This window comes from Canis lupus, chromosome 37, assembly GCF_003254725.2.
Source record: "Canis lupus dingo isolate Sandy chromosome 37, ASM325472v2, whole genome shotgun sequence".
NCBI classification, from domain to species: domain Eukaryota; kingdom Metazoa; phylum Chordata; class Mammalia; order Carnivora; family Canidae; genus Canis; species Canis lupus.
In genome coordinates, this window is record NC_064279.1 from 6,805,177 (window position 1) to 6,830,763 (window position 25,587).

General features: G+C 34.5%; 1 protein-coding gene across 1 annotated transcript in view; it reads right to left on the minus strand.

The window, feature by feature from the left end:
* The window catches only part of PGAP1 (post-GPI attachment to proteins inositol deacylase 1), a 74,702-nt gene that overhangs the window by 33,732 nt on the left and 15,383 nt on the right, over nucleotides 1-25,587 (minus strand). The window contains exons 4-12 of the mRNA XM_025441826.3: nucleotides 21,272-21,443; nucleotides 17,960-18,117; nucleotides 15,268-15,320; nucleotides 14,387-14,453; nucleotides 10,805-10,910; nucleotides 10,103-10,158; nucleotides 7,717-7,800; nucleotides 3,848-3,894; nucleotides 3,020-3,071 (exon numbers count right to left, since the gene is read on the minus strand). Of these exons, the coding sequence (XP_025297611.1) occupies nucleotides 3,020-3,071; nucleotides 3,848-3,894; nucleotides 7,717-7,800; nucleotides 10,103-10,158; nucleotides 10,805-10,910; nucleotides 14,387-14,453; nucleotides 15,268-15,320; nucleotides 17,960-18,117; nucleotides 21,272-21,443 (795 nt within the window). The remainder of the gene's footprint in view (nucleotides 1-3,019; nucleotides 3,072-3,847; nucleotides 3,895-7,716; nucleotides 7,801-10,102; nucleotides 10,159-10,804; nucleotides 10,911-14,386; nucleotides 14,454-15,267; nucleotides 15,321-17,959; nucleotides 18,118-21,271; nucleotides 21,444-25,587) is intronic.

Genomic DNA, 25,587 nt, shown 5'->3' on the forward strand with positions numbered 1-25,587 from the left:
AACTTTTTTCACATTAAGAAACTTCTGCAGTTAACTTTCTCCAGTGTTCTTCAGAAGCACCTATGTGAGCAAATTGAACAGAAGTGCTGAAGCTAAAGAACTGTCAACAAATGGCACTCTAACAATCTGACTAGATTCACCTGTGAGTACTTTTGACTACTAGGCTTCCCCTCGACTTACTTAGCAACATCTCCGCAACAGACGTATAATGTTCTAATGTAAGTGAGAAAGCCTTAAAAGGGCCTCACAAACCACAGCAACAGGCAACTGAGACCAACCAGATGGTAGACAGTATGAAAGATAAATTAATTTGAAAGCACCATGGTTACTCTGTGTGGCTATCCACTCTACTAGCTTTTGTTACTTATTTTCAAGAATATTTTTTTTCCTCAAGAATTTCTTTGTTAGAAAAAAAAAAAAAGAATTTCTTTGTTAGGATTAGAATACTTTAAAAAGGTAACAGTGTCAAAAAATTTCCTTATAAAGTTCCTACATAGTTATAATATCAGTAGGAACTTGACAATTTTATCATATTCATGAAATTGTCAGGTTGACAAGTAAGATTAATAGGAAGTTTGGAAATTTTTCAGTGTTTTAAGGGTAAAATTCCTTTAATGCTGAGACAACACACACAGGAAATCAAACAGGTTTCAATGTACAGAGCAAAGCTATGGTGCTAACGTATGCCTAAGGCAAAGTAGTGATAATATAGTTTTCTTATACAAGTTAGTTACCTTTAGAAAGGTGATTTTTTTGTTTTCGACAATAAATTCATTTTGGCTTACCAAATTTTAGCCTGCTATGTTTTGTGTGTTTTTAGAAACTTTTTCATTGTACCCATGACAGGAAAATTCCATACGATTGGTACTTAAAAATTGAATTTATAGGTGCTTTGCTGGAGTCTTCTATTAATAGTTCAGTCAGCAGAAATAGTAAGAATGTATGATTCTCATCTGATAGTACTTTTGTTGAGATGATATAAATATGAATGAAAGTCATAAAATCTTTTCACTTGTATCTTTTCTTTCTCTTCAACTTGATGGCAAAAGAACTATGTCCTTTTTATAAATGGCTAACATATATCATTTTTATTTTCATTAAAATGGAGACGTTTATCTATTTTTAACAATCATAATCCTCTTCAGCTGAGAACTCCTAAGATTGTAGAATATTATAATCCTTATTTTCTAAACTTCTCTCTCCCATTTTCCCCCTCTAAATTTCAGGCGGCTTTTAATGCTGCTGGCAACTTGTTCCAGCATGCACTATAAAAAGCTAGCAGCAGCTGGGTGACCTGGTTTTGACTTAGGTCATGATCTCAGGGTCATGAGATTAAGCCTCTTGTCAGGCTCCCTGCTCAGAAGGCGAATCTGCTTGAGACTCTTATTCCCTCTCCCATTGCCCCTCCCCTCATGTGCACTCTCTCTCTCTCTCTCTCTCTTTCTGAAATAAATCTTGGGGGGAGGGGGGAAGTAAGCAGCTGGGATAGCTTGTTCTCCTGCTTTTCTGCCAACTGTGTCTTATATTTAGAAGAAACACCACAGGGGTCTAGAACTAGATGAATACATTGTTGAATATTTGAGATTAAAAATATACATGAGGATTTTATTATTTAAAAAGTAATTTTTTAAAATTAAGCAAATAACATTCTACCCAGATTTTAGTAATTTATTTCTTCTTAACTCTTAAACTACTGTTTGGATAGGATACATAACCCAATTTCAATATTCAAGGAAAGATTTATGAAAAATTATTAAGTATATCCTACTACTTTTGTTTTGCTCCTAAAGGTTAGGATAGGACCAGTGAGAGACATTAAAATGTTCATATGAGTCTAATCACTTTCCTACAATATTTTTTTCTTGAATACAAAGCCATATGAATGAATATGACCAAGGTGATAGAAAAATAACTGCAACCATTCCAAAGTCAAGCAACTTACATCCTTCTGTCATCATTCCTCTCTGTTAGTATAGTACAGATTGACTGTATTCTGAATAAATATACAGATAAATAACTGAGTTGGATTGGGAGATGATTGGGAACAACCCTGATGGCTTCACTTTCAAGTTTATGAGGCTAGTATTTATTATGAAAAACTACTTTTAAAGAAAGACTACTTTTGAAGACTGAAAATTATCACTCCCGGTATAAGACTATAAATTATAGTAAATACAGGGGATCCCTGGGTGGTGCAGCGGTTTGGCGCCTGCCTTTGGCCCAGGGCGCGATCCTGGAGACCCGGGATCAAATCCCACGTCGGGCTCCCGGTGCATGGAGCCTGCTTCTCCCTCTGCCTGTGTCTCTGCCTCTCTGTCTCTCTCTGTGTGACTATCATGAATAAATAAATAAAATCTTAAAAAATATATATATATATATAAATTATAGTAAATACAGCTGAGAAATTAAACAGGTAATTTCATCAAATTTTAGAATTGTTTTATTTTCTTAACAATATTAACTTTTTGTAAGAAGGCTTGCTGACCTATCAGAGTTACTTAAGGAAATCACAAACAATTATTAAATAAATCCCATGTAGTACTAGATACAGTAGAGTTATCCAAGTGCCTGATCACAAAGTGATGTTGAAGGAGATCTGGAAAATTACTTTATGCCACTTTGAGATGCTCACTTTCCTACTACAGGTCTTCTCCCAAAAACTCAAACTACTACTCAGCTTCTATTTTAAGATAGACCATTCCAAATATACCATCAAGATGAATTTTAAAAATTTATCTAGCTCTTGGTATGATACTGTAATATAGAGCTTTCATTAGAGGATTTATAATACAGAGATTTCATTAGAGGGTTTTCATTAGAGGATTGTTAACTCACAGTTTTTATCCCTGAAAGTTAAACAAAAATTGCATGTTAAAATATATTTCCAGAGAAAATATTTATAAAATATATGTTAGCAAATCTCAATACTTAGATGAATTAATAAAAGACCATATTCTAAAATGCCTATAGACTCAAGTATTTTTCACCCAGATATTACCATTCTAAAGCCATAATTTACCTTGATTGTTGGCAGCAGTTCAGCTTTCCATGATAAATCAACTCCTTGCCGGCTTTGAAATGAATATGAAAATACAATTAAAGGACAAATATATTAAAATATTATAAATTATAAATAAGCTTCAGAGGAAAAAGAAACCATCTACAAACTTATCAGAGAAAGTTCTAATGAAGTGAAGTCCAATAAGTCTAATCCAATATACTCTTATCCATACAATCCTTTTGGGTGCAAAAAAATTGTTTTTCCTCACAACCATTTCAATGTTTGTAAATACTGATATGTTAATTTCCTTCATTTTTTATTTTAAAATCAGTATCATAGGGGTGTTTGGGTGGCTCAGTGGGTTAAGCATCTGTTTTTGACTTGGGTCATGATCCCAGGGTCCTGGGATTAAGCCCCACAGTGGGGTCCCTGCTCAGTGGGAAGTCTGCTTCTCCTTCTCCCTGCTTGTGCTCTCTTTTTCTCTGTCAAATAAATAAATAAAATAAAATAAATACTATAATGCAACATAGCAGAATGAGCTTAAACATGTATGTAGCTAAAATAGCTAAAAAGTGTGATTTGGGGTGCCTGGGTGGCTCAGTCAGTTAAGTATCCAACTCTTGATTTTGGCTCATGTCATGATCTCAGGGTGGTGGGATCAAGGCCCGAATCAGGCTCCATGCTCAGTTAGGAGTCTGCTTGAGATTCTCTCCCCTTTTCCCTTTGTCCCTACCCAATCCTCCTGGCTCCCTTTTTCTCTAACATAAACACATCTTTAAAAAGTATGACTTATTATTTCTATTGAGAAAAATGAACAATTGAGGTGCTTAGGTTCAAAAGACTTACCACATAGAAGTGCTGTTTATGCAGCCAAAAATCCAACTATTTGTATCCTGTTAATAACATAAAGCACACTAAATATTATAGAAAATAATTACATAAAATAGGCAGCTTTAACATTTTACTGTCATATGACAGGAGTAGTAGGCATGATGGAAACATAAAATAGCAACCTGTTATTCCAAAACATTTCCAAGCTATTCTCAAAGTCATACAGGTCAAGGGCAGTAGAGAAGTCTAATGTAAATATAGATAGATAAGCAAGTAACCCGGAACAGCAGTAAGAGAAAGAGTGACCTCTCTACAGCATATTGCCTAAGCAATTTTAATTTTTGAACAACACTTTTCAGAGTTCAGCAATGTCCATGCTTTAATTAGATAGTTACATAGTAAGTAACTACATTTTAAGTAAAAATAGAAGAATGAACACCTAGAAGTTGACTTTTTACAGAAAGAAAAAAAAATCCAGAGCCAAGTACTCTAAGTATAACTTGTTAGCTATCTTGAGTTCTTATTTGATTATTAGGCAAACCTTCTATGTAACTGAGAATGTGTTTAGATTGAAGGACAACTGCAAGGGCTCAAGATAAAAGCTAGGTATTACTTTATCAGGGTAACATGGGAATGCTGCAGAGATGGTATTGATATTTTAACAATATTATGTATTTATCTTCAGTCATTTAAGAGCAGTATGCCCAAAGATCTTCACTCTAACTTTTAAGGAAGTAGCAAGAGTGATGTTCCAAGAACTGATGATCCAAATAGTAAAATCCTACACCAAGGTCTAAGAGGATAAGAAACACTGCTCAGATAGCTACATAAATTTTTCCCTAATAAAGAGAGGATAGTGAAAATGAAATCAATCCTTTCATCCAACTAATATTTATGAAGTCCATTCTAGGGCTATGGGATTATGCTTAGCCTTCAAGAAAAAAATGATGAATGAGGCAGACATGGTCTCTGCCCTAATGGAGCTTAAATACAATGTAAAGACATTTTCTAAGAATATAGAAAAGAAAGCTGAAAGGAAACAAAAAACAATGTGGAATTTGTCTGCTCTTTATTGCTGGCAAAATACTTGTGTGATTTTTTTTTACGATTTTATTTATTTATTTATTCATTCATGAGACACACATACAGAGGCAGAGACATAGACAGAGGGAGAAGCAGGATCTCCACAGGGAGGCTGATGTGGGACTCGATCTCCAGATCCTGGGATCATGTCCCTCAGTTGAAGGCAGATATTGAGTCATCCAGGCATCCCACTTGTGTGACTTCTATATCAGTTACCTGTGTTTCCCAGAATAATATGACATTATAAAGTAAGGTAAAAGAAAATATCTGCCTAGTTTAGACAAGGAAAATCTAGTAAGCTCTCAAGGTCCAACTCACCTTTGTAATGGGTTTTTGGAGCTACTAAGGGAGCCTATCTTCAAAGATAGCCCATGAACATGAAAGTTAATATTTTATACAACTACACTTTGGTGTATAGGAAATTCTGACTTATTCACCAAGTAGAAAAGTATTATTCAAGCCCACCTAAAGCATCACGTTGATATAATCTATAAAGTGTCAAAAGAACGATTTCAAGTTATCTAGTAAGCATCCCTAACTCAATTAATTATGAAAATTATACTGAAAATCTTAGAAAAAGTCACTCAAGAACTCTTAACCAATTCCTAAAGTATGCAGAAAAGAAAATGCTTCTTGATCATAAAATTCACAGATCTAAAAATAATCTATCTGTAGTAAAAAACGATACCCTCAGTGGCTACTAAAATTGTTAAATGAAAAACTAATTAGGAACTTTATAAAGGATAGACCATGCTGATACCACTTGAGTCCACAATAAGTCTTTCAGTCACTAAAGTGAGACAACTAGCTATTATATATCTTCTGGTAAGTATCTAGTTCTACTTATAAAACATTCTTGCCACAAAAAAATTAATGGTAATTAAATAAAAAATTAATCAAGATTCTAAATCTAACTATCAGTGTACAGACAACATAAGGAAGAAGTACATGTTAAAAGATACCACAAGAGGTGAGCCTAGGGGGCTCAGCTGGTTAAGCTTCTGCCTTTGGCTCAGCATGATTCTGGGGTCCTGGGATCGAGCCTCTCCTAGGGCTCCCTGCTCAGTGGGGAGTCTACTTCTCTTTCTCCCTCTGCCCCCATCCCATGCTCTCTCGAACATTCTCTTTCTCAAATAAATACAACTTTAAAAAGAAAAAAAGACACCACAAGAATACTTAGCTAAACCCAAAATGTGGGAAATTCTGTAGAATATGTAACCCATTTGCTTAAACAAATAAATGGCATAGGGGGAAAAGAGAGGGCCATTATAAATGAAACTGAGGATCCATGAATCAAATATAATATGTGTACTGTTTAGATTCTGATTCAAATAAATCAACTTAGAATTTAACGGAAAAGAGGACAACTGAACATGGATTGGATATTACATGATATTAAGGAATTAATAATTTTGTTGGACGAAATGATATTATAGTCCCATGCACAATTCTTATGTTAGAAAACATATTGAAGTATTTAAGGATGCAAAGATAAAACACCTACAATTTGCTTTGAGAATGTTTCAGTCAAAAAAAGAGTGAGGAAGGGATAAATAAAAGTGGCAGGGTTGATAACTGTTAAAGCTATGTGATGGTTATGTGAGATTTCATTATCACAATCTCTCTACTTTTAGAAGATTGAAAACTTCTATAATACAAATTGAAAAGATTTTAAAAATTCACCACATGACTTTATACTAATTAATACCCATGGACCTTAATTATAGCAAAGGGATCTTCCAATAAGCCAAATGGAGAATTTGAACTTTGGCAAGGATTTTTCTCAATATAATACTGACATTCTGATTTGGAATTTAGTATTAAGTGAGTTTGGATATTTTAAGCCAGTAGCTTAAGGGTCAGATTCTCTTAAAATAAACTGCCCATCCAGATTTTTGGCTGAGAGATGCTAGTCTCTGTGAGAGATACAAATCTCTGGTCATCTCATTAAAATTAGTATTTATTAGTACCTAGCCCATGATGCTTGCCTATTATTTCTAAAGACTCTACTATATATCAAATGGCTGTATCTACCAACTAAGTGTCAGATTCTAGTTCTAAAGAGTAAAAAATAACCCAACAAAAGGGAGAAGTGGAAACAAATTATGAAAAACACAAATATAAAGAAACCTGGAAAATGCCCCCCCCAAAAAAAATCAGAAAAGAGGGAAAAGAACCCAAATTGGGAACCAATTCCTGAAAATAAGAAATGCTGACAAATTATTAAATTATTACTTAAATATTCCTAATGTAACAAAGGGATGCTAAAGCATCAAACACCTTTTTTGACAATATATGATAGTAGGTATTCATTAAAAAGAAGTATATAAAATCATCACTTGGTAACTCTGAGTCTAACATTGTAACAAAGTTACTATTTTAGAGAATGTTTGGTATAAAAAGCTTTGTAAATTTAAGTATGGAAGCCAACAGAAAAACAGTATTTACTTCATAAAATCCCTACAAAATAGTTCTGTTTAAATATATCTTTTCTTTAAAGTACTACCAGAATTTTAGAATTAAAGGACATTTGAACTGAATTCCTTCATCCTAAATATAGTTTAAGGTAGAAAAACAGGGTGAAAGACCTAAAATAGAGCTAAAAGTATAATTTAATGGTAAATTATCAGCTATGGAAACATTTCAATTAATGCTTTTCAATCAAAACTCTGTTCCAAGTATTTTTCAACTTATTAGAATTAATAATAGTTCTTAGCTGAAGAAGAGATCTTAGATATTGAATCTTACAAACAAAAAAAAGTAGCCTTTTCAATTTATATACAATGTACCAATTATCTTACCAGCATGGTGCTCTGACAATAGACATGAGTGTAGATTTTCCGATGATTTGCAAGAGGAAATGTAAAATATATCTTATCAGATTCCTAAAAAAAAAAAAAAAAGGAAAAATATAATAAAACTAAGAGAGTAGGTAATTTCATCATTCAAATATCCAGATAAAGCAATGAGTAATTATTCTAACTTTATCACTCTTGGTGTTGTTGAGAACTAATATTCTAGGAGTGGGAAGAAGATACAGATATCAGTCAAGGGTATCAGGTACCCTGCAGTCTTGACTATGTCTTGAAAACGGCAGTATAAATGGAAGGTTTTTTTTTTTTTTAATTTGGGTTTGGGCCTTTTTTTTTTTTTTTTTTTTTTTTTTTTTTTAAAGAGAAAGGCAGAGACATAGGCAGAGGGAGAAGCAGGCTCCTTATAGAGAGCCTGATGTGGGACTCAATGATCAAACTGGGATCTTGCCCTGAACCAAAGGCAGACGCTTAACAGCTGAGCCACCCAGGTGCTCCTGGTTCTGGCCTTATGATCAAGATAAAATACAATTCTTAGCTCTGACCACTGAAAAGGCCTAGAAAAGCTAACCCACTAGCTACAAATATCTCTAGTGGCCAAATTATGGTTTTTAGACACCATTACCCAAATAATAGGAGGAGCTCCTTAGAGAAAAAGTTGATTCAAGGTCTGGGGCAGGAAATGAACAAAATGAGCTTGAATATCTTCCTATACTAGGTACTGAAAAAACTATCAATAAAATACAAAGAGTGGCTTTACCTAAAAGATTCAGAAACCTAATTTGAATGGCTTCCACTGGTCAAAGACAGAAGAATTTTATATTTTAGATAGAAACAAATATATTTAAAATAGGAATTCATTATAGTACTAGAAGAAACAAACCAAAACCATTTATGATCACTGATGGAGGAGGCTTGTGAACCAACTTGCTATTCTGAAAACCAGTAAATATAAGATCCAAAGATCCAAGCAATTATAATTGTTTCCTTTTCTGATATGTTCCACTTTTAATAAATTTAGTAGATGAGAGATTTCACAATTTAGTGTTCTTGTTAAAAAAAAAATCAGAGTACCACCATTTTTTTAGCTTTTATTTTTTTAATTTTTTTTTTTATTTATGAGAGAGAGAGAGAGAGAGAGAGAGAGAGAGAGAGAAGCAGAGACACAGGCATAGGGAGAAGCAGGCTCCATGCAGGGAGCCTGATGCAGGACTCTATCCCGGTCTCCAGGATCAGGCCCTGGGTCGAAGGCGGCGCTAAACCACTGAGCACCTGGGCTGCCCAGGGTACCACCAGTTTGCATCCTCCTAAATGAATTAATGACTCTAGGCACTTTTTATCAATAGCTGCTAATATCACAAAAAAAGAGAGAGTCTAGCCTAAACAAAAACTGAATCTGATTAAGCAACTGAATCTGATCCAAGTATTATGGTATAGGAAAAGAGTAGACAAAGGAATATGCTAAATGGCACTGAAGGAATGTAATCAGCAAAATCAAGACTGTAAAACTCTATAGGACAAGTGATTTGTTTTTCAACAAGTAAGCTACAAAGAAAGAAAAGGGGTGGAGAAAGTATAAGAAATTAAAAGAGGAATAAGAGATATCAACAAATGACAATATGCGGACATTATTTGTAACCTCATTTAAACTGAGAAAAAATTTGAGTTACAATAAAACTGGAAAATTGAACACTAGATATTATTAAGGAATTATCATTAAGTTGTTTTAATATGGGAAAATATAGATAGTTATCTTTTTAAAAGAGTCTTTAATTTTGATTTATTTTCAAAAAAAAATTTTTTTAACATAGAGCTCAATGCAGGGCTTAAATTCATGACCCTGAGATCACAACTTAAGTTGAAATCCAGAGTCATACATTCAATAAACTGAGCCCTAAGTCTTTATTTTTTTTTAAAATTATTTATTTGACACACAGAGAGAGCAAGTGTGCACAAGCAGGGGGAGAGGCAGGTTCCCCACTGAGCAGAGAGCCTGACCATCAGGCCCAATCCCAGGACCCTGGGATCAGATCTGAGCCAAAGACAGAAATGTAACTGAACTGAGCCACCCAGGAGCCCCAAGAATCTTTTTCTTTTTTAAAGATTTTATTTCTTTATTCATGAGGGACACAGAGAGAGGCAGAGGCAGAGACACAGGCAGAGGGAAAAGCAGGCTCCATGCAGGGAGTCTGATGTGGGACTCAGTCCTAGGATTCCAGGATCACACCCTGGGCTGAAGGGAGGTGCTCAACCATTGAGCCACCCAGGCGTCCCAAGAATCTTTAACTTTTAAAGATTAATAATAAAATGTAAACAAACAAACAAAAATAATAAAACGTTTTTGAAAAAAATTTTTAACCAGTGAGGGTATACTTACATTGTAAGCCACATAGGTCCATTTGGATACTTTTACTGGAACCCACATAGATGTCCCTAAGGTAAAGGAAATTAATTTGGCTTGTTTTTTAAATATTAAATAAAGAATGCTCACAAAGTACTTCTCGATTACAATAGGATTTGAAAAAGAATTGGTTTCCTGAACAATCACTATTTTAAAACAAAAAATCCAGTAAGATGTTATTTATGCTCATCCCCAATTAGCATTCACATCAAGTAAAGCATTTAAAATTTATTTGGTATCTTTAATAAAGTGTCAATAAAAAGGAAATAAATCATTTTATTTTCCGAGCTGAGTATAACAGGTATTATATTAACAGCAAAGGATATGCTCTTAAACCAAAAGAAGACTAAAAATGACTGATACTAAAAACTTAAGTCAATAAAAATTATAGTATTTTATGTGACTGTCAGGAAATAGACATTTAACTCTTTCTTTAAAATTTTCTACTTGTCATGTTATTTTCAGAACAAAATTTTTATCAGCAACATCTTATAAGCTGTTTTTTCTCCTCTTTCCCTTCCTGAACCAAGAACTTTATAAGAAACCATCATAGAGAAAATAATAAAATATAACAGGATTATAATACCTGAGGTACCACAGTTTCAAAGACTTAGCTAATAACAAACTTACCTGAAAATAAAATTTGATTTAAAATAAAAACATTTTATTACCACCAACCTGTTAAGTCAGAAATTATTGCTGGATTTTCCTCAAAGTGTTTTGCTGGATGTCTTATAAAGTGGTGATTCAAAACTGACAATTTCTTCTTGGGATTCTGAGTTATCTAGAAAGAATAATGATACATTTTGAATCTTTTTATATCTACTGTTCACTGAAACTTTGCATCAAGTAATAATGATAAGAGCCAATAGTTACTTACTCCGGGCCAGGCACTGTTTGAAGTACTTAATATGTTACAAGAGCTCGAGGAGATAATAATCCTCTTATTTGCATTTTTAGGAAGAAACTAAAGCATAGAGAAATGAAGGAACTTGCCCAAGGTCATACTCCTGTTAAAGAGTCTGAGCCAGGATTCAAATTTAGGCAGTCTGGCTCCAGAGCCCATGCTTTCAATTATTATCAACTAATGTCTCTCAAGTAACAGTTACAAATTAAAAATCCAAAGGTATGGAGTCAGATGAGAACTTAAGAGATCCTCCAGTCTAGTGATTCCAACACACTAGTTTCCAAATTCAGACCAGTGCCAATCTCACAACAAAGAATTCACTGGTCATTAGAGAAAATACGAATTCCCAACTGCCCTTCCTAGGAAGCTACTTTGCTTTACTCCGTCTTACTTTCACTGTGTCTCAATATACTTTCTTTCGTGAAATGAAAATGAGAGCAGACAATAGGATTTTTTGTTGTCTGTTTTAAAATATCCTAGTAAAATAAATGTCTGCAACTTTATACCAGTTCCTCCCTTAAAGAAGAAGTACTTGGGTATAAAATCCATTAAAATCCATCTATTCAATTCTCTAGTTTAAGCACTGAGGCCTTAACAGGTAACTGATTTTCTCAACCACACAGTTGGACAGAGAGAATGACAATGAAATGACAGTGAGGACCCAGGTGAAAAGATTTACCCATTGAAAAGATTTGGAACCCCTTAGGAAGTCACACAGCATTTGCTTGAACATTTATTTCTAACTTGCTGTTGTGAAAGACTGCACATCCCAACTTTAACAATTCCTATGAGGAAAATGCTCTGCCATATTTAGAGCAAATCTCTGACTCCCTGTTACTTTGATAAATTAAGTTAGGGGCAGCCCTTCAAGAAACTGAAGACTGTTATATACATCAACTTTTTCAGAGAACTGTTTGAAACCTTCACTACCCTGACTGCCTTCCCTGGATAAACTCAAGTTTGTTAATGTCCTCCTTATAATACAACATCCAACATAGAATATAGTTCTTTAGATAATTGTGTAACTATGGTAGAGAGCAGTAGATATTTTATCTTCATTGATGCAGACTCAATACTTCAATCAACTCAATCTAATATAAAACTAGTGTTGATTTTTTTTAAAGCAGCCACATCTGTTTGCAATCAACTGAAAGTAATTGGTCTTTTTGCCAACATTTCAGTTAACTCAGGACTCTCCCATCCTTACTCTCTATGGACTCTATCCACTCGTAAGTTTCCAGCTATGTGTTTTATGCTGATAACCATCAGAAATTATTCTTTAGGGATCCCTGGGTGGCGCAGCGGTTTGGCGCCTGCCTTTGGCCCAGGGCGCGGTCCTGGAGACCCAGGATTGAATCCCACATCAGGCTCCCGGTGCATGGAGCCTGCTTCTCCCTCTGCCTATGTCTCTGCCTCTCTCTCTCTCTCTCTCTATCATAAATTAAAAAAAAAATTATTCTTTAATTCTGATTCCTTTGTACCACATGTTTGGGACTAATTATGCTTTGAGTTGTGGTTTCCCTGTATATATGTTTGCTTCTCTTCTTAATATCTTCTTGAGGAATAGCAATCATATCCTAATTTTTTATTGTCTAATGTTTAGACCAGCCCATTATATATAGTGACTTTGTGAAACAGAACTCAGTTTCATATTTTGATTCTGAGCAATATTAGTTACCAAAAATTTCTCATTTGTCCCTTAAAATGTGTCTGTAAAATACTTATCTATCCAGAATTATAATTTATTATAGATTAGTATTAAAAATTTTATCTCAGGATTTAATGGAAAACAAGATTTATTAAAATTAGTTTTATGTAGTGTGTCAACTATACAAAAAAATTAGTTTTATGTATAATTTTAAAAATATATACCTGTCTGTGATAGTACTCACAGACTGAAATGGGCTTTTTCCTAAGCCTACCAAATGTCATTCCAAATACAACTGCTCTTGGAATTTTAATAGATTCTACTACTATATCTAGTTGCATTCTCTCAAACTAACTAAAAAACATTAGCCATAGTTAAGGCTCACAAAACAAGGTTGAAAAACTGAAAAATGCATTCCATGACCAACATAGTGTTAATTCTATAAAGCTGATTTACTTTAATCACTATACTAACTTAAATAAGTATCTTATGGCTTAAAATGTGATAACACACAATTTGGGTTTCTCTCTTTTTTTGGGGGGGGGTGTCTCTGTTTTATTGTATTCTTCAGGAGAGAGATAAGTATCTATGATTCTAATAGTAATTCTGCAGCTTCTTGAAGGGTTTAAGGAAAAAACACAAACACTACCCCACTTCCAAGAGACAAAAAGTCCTATAGGAGCAAAGTTCTAAGACACAATAAGGAAAGCATTACCTAGAGACCTATTGAGAAAGAGGCCACACATACTAGTCTCTCAAAGAACTGGAGCCTTCAAGGGAAAGAATCCAAAAATATCTGAGCTAAATACTTTCCCATAATGAAGAAAATTACCTAATACATAAGGAACTTTTTCTCCAAAGGGAGAAGCCACAGCCACAGTTCCCAAAACAGGTTTCTATGAAACAGAGAAGGACTACAAGATGTCCTAAGGTTAAAAAAAAAAAAAATGTTGCTTAAGATGAAAAAGAAAATCTGTTCCCAATTCACAGAGAGATTTAAGTTCATGGATAGAATTCCTTAAATTTTGTTTAAATCCTTAATGCTCATACTATATATCTGCTGGAAGACAAGAAAGAGATGAAAAAGTAATATGATGTTCCATAAATGGCACTAGGATTTCCGGTGTCCTGCTGCTAATTGAACAACTTGGAAAATCACTGGTTTGTGCTGTTTATAAGTGAAATCTCATTACAGGAAACATTCAGCTACTAAAAATACATATTTTAAGTTCTGATGAGCTTGGGTTAGTCAATGAATGAAGACATCTGACCTTACCAGAAAGGTAAAGATGCTTTTTAAAAAATAAATTTAAACAAAAATGTCTAATAAGGTAGATCATGAAGTTTAGAACATATTACTAAAAAAAAAAAAGGATAAAATAGTTTGCAGTAAGGATTTTCCTTAAGTTAAATAAAAGTTAAAAGGATATATATCAAATTTTAAACAAGTAAAGGGGAATAATTGGGGGAAGATTTAGCATATCTTTTCACTTTTTCATTTTCATTGCATTCTATTAATTACTAATAGTGATCAAAGTATTATCAGATAAAAATATATTTCTAATTTGAAACTAAGTGTATATTGATATATTATATCAATATATAAAAAGCTTCTACTTTTATGAAAATAAAAAGTATTAAATCCATTCCGCTGTAACAAAAGCTTTTACTTTACTGAAGTAACTTTTAGCTTAAAAATACATACTTGTTTAGTATCAGCATCAATAAGATCAAAGAATGCTCGAATTGTAGTCAACTGTAATTGTTTACACCTAAAGAATAAAATGTTATAAATGAAACTTTTAAAAAATACATACTTTTCATACAAATATGCATAATTCTATTACTTAATGGAATAAGTGAGTTTATTGCTCTAAACTCTAAAAGTATTTAAGAAATCATTATTATTAAACATGTACCTTAAAGTCATAAACATAAAAATAAAGCAAATTAAATCCTCCTAGATGTTTGACAATGGAACTATCAGGGTTCTTCTATTTTTCCCAAGTCTCCTTGTCCATCCCAGCTATGGACAACTGTCTGCCCCATCTTTGTGTGTCTAAACTTGTGCTTCTTGCAGACACCACGGACTGCACGGCCAGAGGGAAGTGAAAAAAGAATATTTAAGCCAAAACACGTAGCAATAAGATACTGGGGTCTATGTATTTCTTGACCCTTATTTAATCTATTTATATTAAAGGTAAATCTAACTTCTACTTGGTTTTTCATGTGCTGTTCTACAAATAATTAATGCTATATTCACCAAGTCCCTGAGTTTGGTGATTGGCCAAGAGCTCAGAAGGTGCTATCACAAATACCTTTGATTCTGCCCAACTATGACAAACTCTAAATAATTTTGATATTTGATTCTAGCTTCATTTGAGACTTATGCTAGTGGTTCCTTAAGAGGAAACTTGATCAACTAAGACCAAAATCCAAGGTCAGAGTTCTAAGCCCTTAAGTCTTATCTTTCTCCCAAATCTTTATTTATGAGTAAAGTACTAACACAAAGCTAACAAACCAATCAATGCACGGACGAGAAAAAAGGACCACCACAAACCACCAAAATAAGTTATATTAATTTACCACACAATGGAGAGGTGGTCTGTTGAGACCCACGTCTTAGGCACTGCTGAACTCTAAAAGAACAAGAAAAAAAATCCAACTTAAGAAAAGCACATTTGTTACTCTCCCAAGTTTGAAATTCTCATTAGCTAATATTTAGAAACACATAACATTAGTTTCAATATTTTATGATGCACAGACATATTTAAATGATACATTTTTAGAAAGGTGACCCAAAAATATTAAGGTAGTTCCTGCATAAAGTCATTGTCATTACTACTTAGTCAAGCTTAAATTATCCTTTAAAAATTATTAAAACATCCATCAATTCCTTACTGAAGTTTAATGTCTAACTCTTTATACTCTAGTAAGAGGTTGAATTTATGATTCTTTAATAAATTACAATTATCTTAGTAATTTTAGTTCTGACTAAGACTATCCCTGGTAAATTCTAAGATGTTACTTCTTAATCAGGCGTGCCTGAGAAATACTCAGACTTGGAGAGATTTTTCAAAATAAATATGCCTGATCACAATTCCAGAGCTATCAAATCAGATTTTTTTTTTAAGAGAGAGGGAGAGAATCTTAAGCATGCTCCACATCCAGCATGGAGTCTGACATGGGGTTGGATCTCATGATCTGAGATCATGACCTGAGCCGAAATCAAGAGTTAGCCACTTAAAAGACTGAGCCACCCAGGTGCCCCCATATCAGACTCTTACAAGTATGGTCCAGAGATACTTAATTTGAAAAAATCCCTAGATTAGGATATATACTACTAGTTAGAGACATAACAGCACAAAGCTCCTTAAAAAGACAACAGTTTGAAGAAGACTACCTAACAATGGCACAGCACCCTTCAAGAACTGGAGATTCCTTTTTATACCAGACAATGACTTTCTTATGAATAGCATCTTAAAACAGGAAACATTAAGTAAATCTGGTATTTTTCACAGCATCTCTCTCTGCATTCAAGAAAGGGTTGCTTACTGGGAGCCTGGGTCCCTTAACAGAACTCCTTCAAAAACCACCCACCAACTTAAATACATACCTAGGGCGGGTATAGAAACAAAATGTTTAGGTGCCATTATCTGTATGACTGTGTATTACAGCAGTTCAGCCTAACTTACTAATAACTAATATGATCAAGATCTCTAACTTAATTTTTTCTAGTCCCAATGAATATAAATGCCAATTAACTATTCTTGAAATAATCACTAAAAAATTGTTAGTTCTTAATTATTTTTTTAAAGTAACATACATGTAGATATATGAAAGATTACAAGCTAATTGGGGGCTAAAATACTAAATAAAATTCAGACAATAACCAGGTTTGAGAAAATTCCATTAAGAGGTAAAATATTTTCATTAGAGATGCAGAAATACAAGCTGCCTTAAAAGCAAGCATATAAGCACATAAGCACATAAGCACATGCGCGCGCGCGCGCACGCGCACACACACACACACACACACACAATTAAAGAAACCAAAGCTTTTTAAAAGATAGGCTGCAGGAAGGGACATCAATATAGCAACGTGCTCCAGGCCAAGTCTAGGAAATAATTACATCTAACTTTATATGACTAAAATATCTGTTTATTAGAGTTGATATTTAGTGTTTTGAAGACTTCCAGCAAATATCTGCCCCAAATATTTAACATAAAATAAAAAGATTCATATCAATATTATGAGGTTTCAGAGATTTACCAATTTAGTTTCAAAGCTATTATGGTTATATCACAACTCCTCTCGTAATAAGAAAATGGTGGGTAATAGCACAAAGACTTAATAATTTTGATTCTATGTGTGGCAAGCATTCAATAATAATTTTTTAATAGATGAAAAGTAATCTAAGGTGGGGAAATCGATGAACCAAGCAAGGGACTATTTATGAAGAGAACAACCATGAATCAAAGCACTATCTCCTAAAAATTAGAAGGAGCTCTGGATTTTTCTTAGAAATTAAGTTATATTTGGAGATGACATGTAGTATACACATGTATACATACCACATAAAATATCTACATACTGCATAGAGTTAAAAAGTTAAGATCTTAACTGGAGACTTAAAGATCAAAACTATAAGAAATAACATAAGTCCTAAAAGGAAACTTGAACTCACTTTACAAAGGCTATGTATCCCAGTTAAAGACCAAATACTTGATATCCTAGCAGGGAAGAATAATTAGCAAATTCATCAATCAGGGTTCTATTATACTATCATAGCTAATTTTTAAATTTTAAAATTGGTAAACACAACTTAAGTTGAGATCCAGAGTCATACATTCAATAAAATTTAAGTTTAGCATTCAAGAGTTTGATATTCCATTTCTACTGCATATAGCACTCAGATACAAGGGGCCCTTGGACTTCAGTCCACACTTTCTTTTAGTTAAAACTCTGATTGATGGGTAGGTACTTATTTTAAACAAGGAACAATTATTCATAAGAGTCATTTTCATAAATAAGTCATTTTCACAAACTTTCTAAGATCCTTTTCACTTTCTGTGGACATAAGCACCCATGCATCTATGCCTTCCCAACATATTCATATTCATATTCATTCTTTCATATTTTCTCTCATACATGTGCACATAAATAAATAGCACTACACCAACTCAGTAGTCACTTTCAAACAACTACATGTTTCTCCTTTCATACCCTACTGTATCTAACCTGCTACTATTTCAGTAGAAGCTTAAAAAAGATTACCACAACGGATAAGGCACTGGTATGATGGCTTAATTTTGGTAGAAAAGTCAGTCCTGAACGAACTTGGTAATCCCGGAATCCTCCAGCTACAGAAAGCGTGGTAAAATTAATGTGTCTAGCATTCAGAATCCAATAGTTGTTTACAGTCACATAAAAATCTGGTAGGAAATAAAGGCACACATTAAAAATTAGTAGTCGTTCCCTGTAACAATAAGGTATGATACTAATATTAAACTGAATTTCTATTTAAGCCATACTGAATGGTTAGAACAATGTTATTCACATTTCTCTATTCTGAGTAAAATCAGTATCTTTACACATAGTCTGTTTTCCCATTAAATAAGACTACAAATACTAAGAGCTACTGAAGGGATCAATAAAGAAAAAAAGACATGCAAACTTTATTAGCTTTCATAAGCCCAGATGCAAACAGGTCTGTACATCTTACGAAGATGCTGCTAAATCATGAGCTATACAGTATACCAAGTAGAAACTCCTAAAATTCTTCCAAAGATACAAGTTCACTATGCTAAAGAATTGTAGATCTTTCTACTCATGGCACTGTGAGAGCTAAGCAGCTTTCTACTATGGCCAGCCACTATTGAAATACTATTTAAGTTTTTAAATTACAATCACAGGACAATCACAATCACTTTTGTCTTGGGACTCAATGCTGCTGTGGAAAATCTAAGGGTTAAGAAGGTTCTACGCATTTAGAGTAACAAGTAGCTCAACAGGAACAATCTGCAATTTTTCCATTTTATCTATGGAAGATGAGAAAAAATAGCGTCAAAGATCTGAGATGGGGGCAGAGGAGTTCTTACTTCCTCTTCCAAATTATCAAACTTTAATGTAATCAAATCCTGGCATTTGATCCCATTGAAGGCTTCAAATATTTCGGAACAGCAAACTCCTCCCATTAAAGATCTCAGTAGTATTTACTTAGAATGTGACTAAGCAGATCCATTCCTAACATCTGCAGGTCCTGGGACAAGAGTATCAATGGGGTACATAGGCCTCATGCCTAAATATTTAAAAGTAAAAATTCCAGATAACAAACTGTTAAATCTATTGTCTCTGCCTACCTTAACAAATATATCATCAAAATAAACTGGAAGGCCAAGTTCAAATTACAAACTCCAGGACATCTCAGAGATGGACACTAGATTATGACAGCACAGGAAGGACAGATCTCTGACCCATCAGTGTACTATCGTTTCTTCCCATCCCAACCTCATCCTGCACTATAAGGTACAAGATATCCAAGCTCTATCTGTACCTCATGCAGAGTCATCCCTTAGCCACAACTCAAACTTACTTACATCCCTGCCCTCAGGACAGATTCACACATGCCAGGGAAGAAAAGTCTGAAGGCCTGGTTACCTAGATGATCTATCCAGAAGTAAAAGCACAGCCTGCATGTGGGGAGGAAGGCTGCTGGGCTTATATACTCCTCATCATATGGAGAATAACAATGCCAGACAGAGCAGGGCCCTCTAAAGTCCAGAGCCCAGTGCAGTTTCCTTTCTTCTATTTAAGGCAGTATTTCCATCAAGGAATGTACTTCTGAAGGTCATACAGGTCTTCTAAAAACCTAAGATCTTCCACTCTTTGAACTTTTGTTTTTTCACTCTAATTCTGGCTTAATGAAATATGAAATATATACAGAATAAATAATAAAGAGGCTTGCTAATTATTTTTTTAAGATTTATTTATTTATTTATTTATGAATGATAGACAGAGAGAGAGAGAGAGAGGGAGACAGAGACACAGGAGGAGGGAAAAGCAGGCTCCATGCCGGGAGCCCGACGTGGGACTCGATCCCGGGACTCCAGGATCATGCCCTGGGCCAAAGGCAGGCGCTAAACCACTGAGCCACTCAGGGATCCCCGAGGCTTGCTAATTACAGAGAGGCAACCTAACCCTAAGAATTACTTTCAGCTTGAACCTTTTAGAGACAGACCATTGCTACTCTTCAAAAACAATAAAATCAGATTCTTTTGAAAGCTCTTTCCTCAAAGAGTTTTTAAAGATATATTATGAGTAATTCTAATTTACCATACATGGTTCATCCATATAAAATGTAATAAAGAAAGTTCTTGATTGTGATGACAAGTATTATGATTTGTCTATGCCTATGATTTTTTCCCCCTAAATCTGTAAGTCATTTGTAATTATTAGAATTAGTAAAGCAAGTTTAAGCAACTTCACTGAAACTAAAATTTTTTACTGAAGGATTTCTACAGGCAAAATTTTAAGTTTAATAAGGAAAAAAATTAAACTTCACTGTAGGTACCATCGGGCCAGATATTCCAGCAAATAAATTACTCCTTGATAATGTTATGTTAAAATGGGTGCTTTGGTTTGATGTCACTGAGGTATATTTCTCATTTTCATCAAAATTAAGATAATGCAAATTTTGATAGAGTAAGAAATGGTATAAATTTACTGATCAGGAAAAAAGAATTCCTTGTTTTCAAAACTTTCTTCTATCCTACAATATTCCAATAAACTGTGAAGATAATACCTGACTTTCTCTAAACATGCAGATAATAATGGAACCTACTTCAAAGGACTGCTCTAAGCATCAAGTGAAATAATTATACATCATGTAAAGTCCTTAATACAATGTCCAACATATAGTAATAAGTATTAGCAATTTTATCTCATCATATAAAGTGCTGGCAGATCTATTCATTTTTACTGTTTTACTTAAATATAAGCTTATTTTAAATAGAGTACTGGAAGAGTTAACAAAACACGGAGAGTTTAAACATATTTTAAGAGACAGAGTCACCCCCCAAGTAACTAAACTGATGCCCAAGTGTCTAGAGATTATAAAACACATGCTCTCCATGGTAAGGCACTATGGACAGGGAAAATAGTAATAAGTATTAGCAATTTTATCTCACCATATAAAGTGCTGGCAGATCTATTCATTTTTATTGTTTTACTTAAACATAAGCTTATTTTAAATAGAGTACTGGAAGAGTTAACAAAACACGGAGAGTTTAAACATATTTTAAGAGACAGAGTCACCCCCCAAATAACTAAATTGATGCCCAAGTGTCTAGAGATTATAAAACACATGCTCTCCATGGTAAGACACTATGGACAGGGAAAACTAATAGCAGTTTCATTAGCCTAAGTTGAAAGTCCCAAAGATGCTCAGAAATGGAGGTGTTAATTTGAAACTGAGCTGCTTGCTTCAAACATGGATAAATCTGCAGCACATTCAAAGAAGTAGGTGTGAGGATTGGTTTAATCCTAAGAAACGGGGAGGTCAGTTAGTGTTTATGTAATAGTACTAACCTGTTATGAAACGGTCTAATGGCATCACAGGAGCAACATGAGGGGTGGCTTGTGTAATAAGAAGATTTATCAGATCTTGTTTAAAATTTTTCAATGTAAGCAATGCTCTTGCAACAAGACCACCCATAGAATGACCAATTATTGCCACACTTTTTGGAGCAAATTCTTGACCCTGTATAAAAAAAAATCACCAAGGCATAATGAAGTCTTAGCATCATAACAAAAAACACTAACTACTTCCCTCTAAATATGAGCTACTTTATAGGAAAAAGAAAATTAAACTATGTATATAACCTTGCATAAGACAGAGAAATACATTTTCATTTACTCATAATTAGTATATATATACTATTTTGTATTCTGCCAAATATTTTTAATAGTTATGCTTTGGTCTGAACCCAAATCAGAACACTTGGTCTAGTATATCATGAAGCTGTTTCAAAAGATAGAAATGGAAGGAAAGAAAAAAGAAAGAGAAAGAAAGAAAGAAAGAAGAAAAGAAAAGAAAGAACGAGCCAAACCCTCCATAACTGCTCTGAAACCCATCCCCTTTGGCCTTCTCTAATACATGGTTCCAGCAATTCTCACTTTTTTCTTGCATTGTTGTTTCTTCCTCTCTTACCAGGTCATTCTTGGTAGTATATAAATATAATTCTATTCTCCCTTAAAAAAATCAGAAACTCTTTTTACTCCCACTTTGCCCTTAGTGACCATATCTTTCTCTACATATCTATAGCATAATTCATCAAAAATCTGCCTATACAGTACATGCTGTCTCCGATTTCTCAACTTCCATATGCTTAAACTCATTCCAATCAGGCTTTTGCCTCAACACTACTCCAAAACTGTTATCAAGGCACCAAGAAATCTAATGGCCAAATCTCAATCCTTATCTTACTTGAGCAGCAGGATTTGACATTAGATTACTTCTTCCTCTTTGAAATGATGTATTTCGTTTCCCTGACAACATACTCTCCTGGTTCCTCTTACTTTACTGGCTGCTCCTTTTTAGTTTCTTGCTATTTCCTTCTCATCTCTCCTAATCTCTTAATATGGGAATGACTCAGGCCTCAGTCCTTCAGTTTCTTCTTTTGTATCTTGACTCCTTAATGATCTCTTCCAGTCTCATGGCTTTAAATACACCCATATCCTGTCAATCCTCAAGTTATTATCTCCAGACTGGCCCTCTTCTCTTGAACTTTCATCTTAAACTTCAACTGCATATTAACTACACTTGGGATATCTAACATGCATCTCAAATAAATCTATCTAAAACTTTTTTTTAAAAAGTAGGTTCCATGCCCAACATGTGGCATGAATTCATGACCCTGAGATCAAGAGTCACATGCTCTACCTACTGAGCGAGTCAGGCACCCCTAAAACTTAACTCTTTTTTTTTTTTAACATTTTTAAAATTTATTTATGATAGTCATACAGAGAGAGAGAGAGGCAGAGACACAACAGGCAGAGGGAGAAGCAGGCTCCATGCACCGGGAGCCTGATGTCGGATTCGATCCCGGGTCCCCAGGATCGCGCCCTGGGCCAAAGGCAGGCGCCAAACCGCTGCACCACCCAGGGATCCCCTAAAACTTAACTCTTAATCTCCTCCAAATCTGTCCCTCATACATTCCGCCCCCCCCCAACTTACTTAATGGCATTTCAATACCTCTAGTTGTTCAGCCAAAAACTTGGGTCATCCTCAATTCTTTTCGTTTCACGTTGCCCTTCCATATCTGATCTGCCAACAAATCTTGCTGCCTTTAAGGTTTATACCAATCTGACCATTTCTTAACACCTCCAATGCTACCAACTTGATCAAACCACCATTATTTCTTGCCTGAATTACTGCAATAGCCTAACTGGTCTCTTTATTTCCACTTTTATGTCCCTTTAGTTTAACCTCGAAACCACACAGAATACTGTTAAAACCTAAATCAGAACATGTCATTCATTTGCTCAAAAATCTCAGCAGTGGCTTTCCGTATCACTTCAAATAAAAGCTAAAATTCTTAAAATTGCCTACAAGGCTCTATAATTTGCCCTCCCTTCAACTTTTCCTTTCCTAACATATTATATCTGCTCCAGCCAGTAGTTTACTGTTCTTTTTTGTTTGTTTGTTTTCTCCAAGAGAGCACACGTGTGCTTACCTCGTATATTTGTTACCTCTGTCTGGAGTACTCTTTTCCTAGATACCTTCATGTTCTTTAATTTTTATCAAACCGTCTGCTTCTTAGCAGAGGTCTCGTTGGTCATCCCTCTTTCTTCTCTTTTCTTTTCTTTCTTTCTTTTAAAGATTTATTTATTTATTTATGATAGACATAGACATAAAGAGGCAGAGGAGGAGGGAGAAGCAGGCTCCATGCCGGGAGCCTGACATGGGACTCGATCCCGGACAGGATCGCGCCCTGGGCCAAAGGCAGGCGCTAAACCGCTGAGCCACCCAGGGATCCCCGGTCATCCTTACTTATTTATTTATTTATTTATTTATTTATTTATTTATTTATTTATTTATTTATTTAGATTTTATTTATTTATTCATGAGAGACAGAGAGAGAGAGAGAGAGAGAGAGAGAGAGAGGCAGAGACACAAGCAGAGGGAGAAGCAGGCTCCATGCAGGGAGCCCGACATGGGACTCGATCCCGGGTCTCCAGGATCATACCCTGGGCTGAAGGCAGGCGCCAAACCGCTGAGCCACCCGGGCTCCCCCATCCTTATTTATAATTGTAGTCCTCTACCCTTTGCTCCCTATGTCCCTGTTTTATTTTTCTTCCTGTTATTTATCACTATATAAGATAGTATATACTTTTCTTATTTATGATGTTTACTATCTGCCTCTCCCCACTAGAACATATGGTCCATGAGGGCTTGGATTTGTTTATTCATTGGTATAATTGCAGGCAGATTGATGTGATGAATAAATGAGGTTTCTTCATCTATGTTCTCTCACTTTCCCACACTCAAATCCTATCCATTTAACAAGATTTAGTTGTCCTGAATTCCTATTGTACCCAGTTATAACAGGAATCTTGCTTTCTAAAAGCCTTAATTTAAAAGAAAGTTTATTAGTTCTATTGTAAATTTAATATGTAGTCACTAGGGAAAATATGAAAACAAAAAAAAAACAGAAGGGAAAAGAACTATCTTAACACAATAAAGACATGATTATTTATTGTGAATGCCATTTAGGGAGACAAATCTCACTTCGTAATCACATCGTATTTATCTTATCCAATAAATCTGGCTTGTCTCTGCCTATAATATTCAGTACAGACTTAAGCTCAAAAAATACTTGCTATTGAAATAACTTTCAAATGCTGGCTAATGCAAAGATTTCATTTTCAAGATGCATAGGAATATCACACTGCCTGGATTACTATAGCTACACAGTTAAATCTTCAAATCAGGCAGTGTAGGTTCCCCAATTTTGTTCTTTTTCAAGATAGTTTGGCTTTTTTCAGGTACTTTGCATTTCCACCTAAGTTTCTCAGTTTAAAACAAAACAAAACAAAACAAAACAGGGCAGCCCCGGTGGCGCAGCGGTTTAGCGCCGCCTGCAGCCCAGGGCGTGATCCTGGAGACCCTGTTTCGAGTCCCATGTCAGGCTCTGTATGATGCCTGCTTCTCCCTCTGCCTGTGTCTCTGCCTCTCTCTCTGTCTCTATGAATAAATAAATAAAATCTTAAAAAAAAAACCACCCTCTGGTATTTTGATTTGTAGTGCATTAAATCTACTGCTTAATTTGGAAAGAATTCATATGTTCTTTTTAAAGATTTTTTTAATTAATTAATTTATTAATTTATTTATTTCCTTTCAGCAAGTTTTGCAGTTTTCAATGTACAGATCTTGCATATCTTTCACTAAATTTATCCATAAGAATTGCATTTTTAATACTACTGTAAATACATTTTAAAATTTCACTTTCCATTATTCGTTCACTGATTTTTGAATATTGACCATTTTCCTGTGATCTGGGTAAATTCACTTATGAATTCAATAATTTTTTTGTATATTCCTTTAAATAGTTCTTAAGATTTTATTTATTTATTTGACAGAGAGAAAGAGCAAGAGAGCACAAGCATGAGGAGAGGCAGAGGGAGAAGGAGGAGCAGGTTCCCTATTAAGCAGGGAGCCCAACTCTGGGCTCCATCTCAGGACCACCTGAGCCAAAGGCAGACACTTAACCAGCTGAACCAAGTCGGTGCCTCTAAATGTTTCTGTATATTTACGTCATTTGTGAATATAGACAGTTTTAATGCTTCCTTTTTGATCTTTATTAATTTTATTTCTTTTTCTGGTCTTACTGCACCAGCTAGGT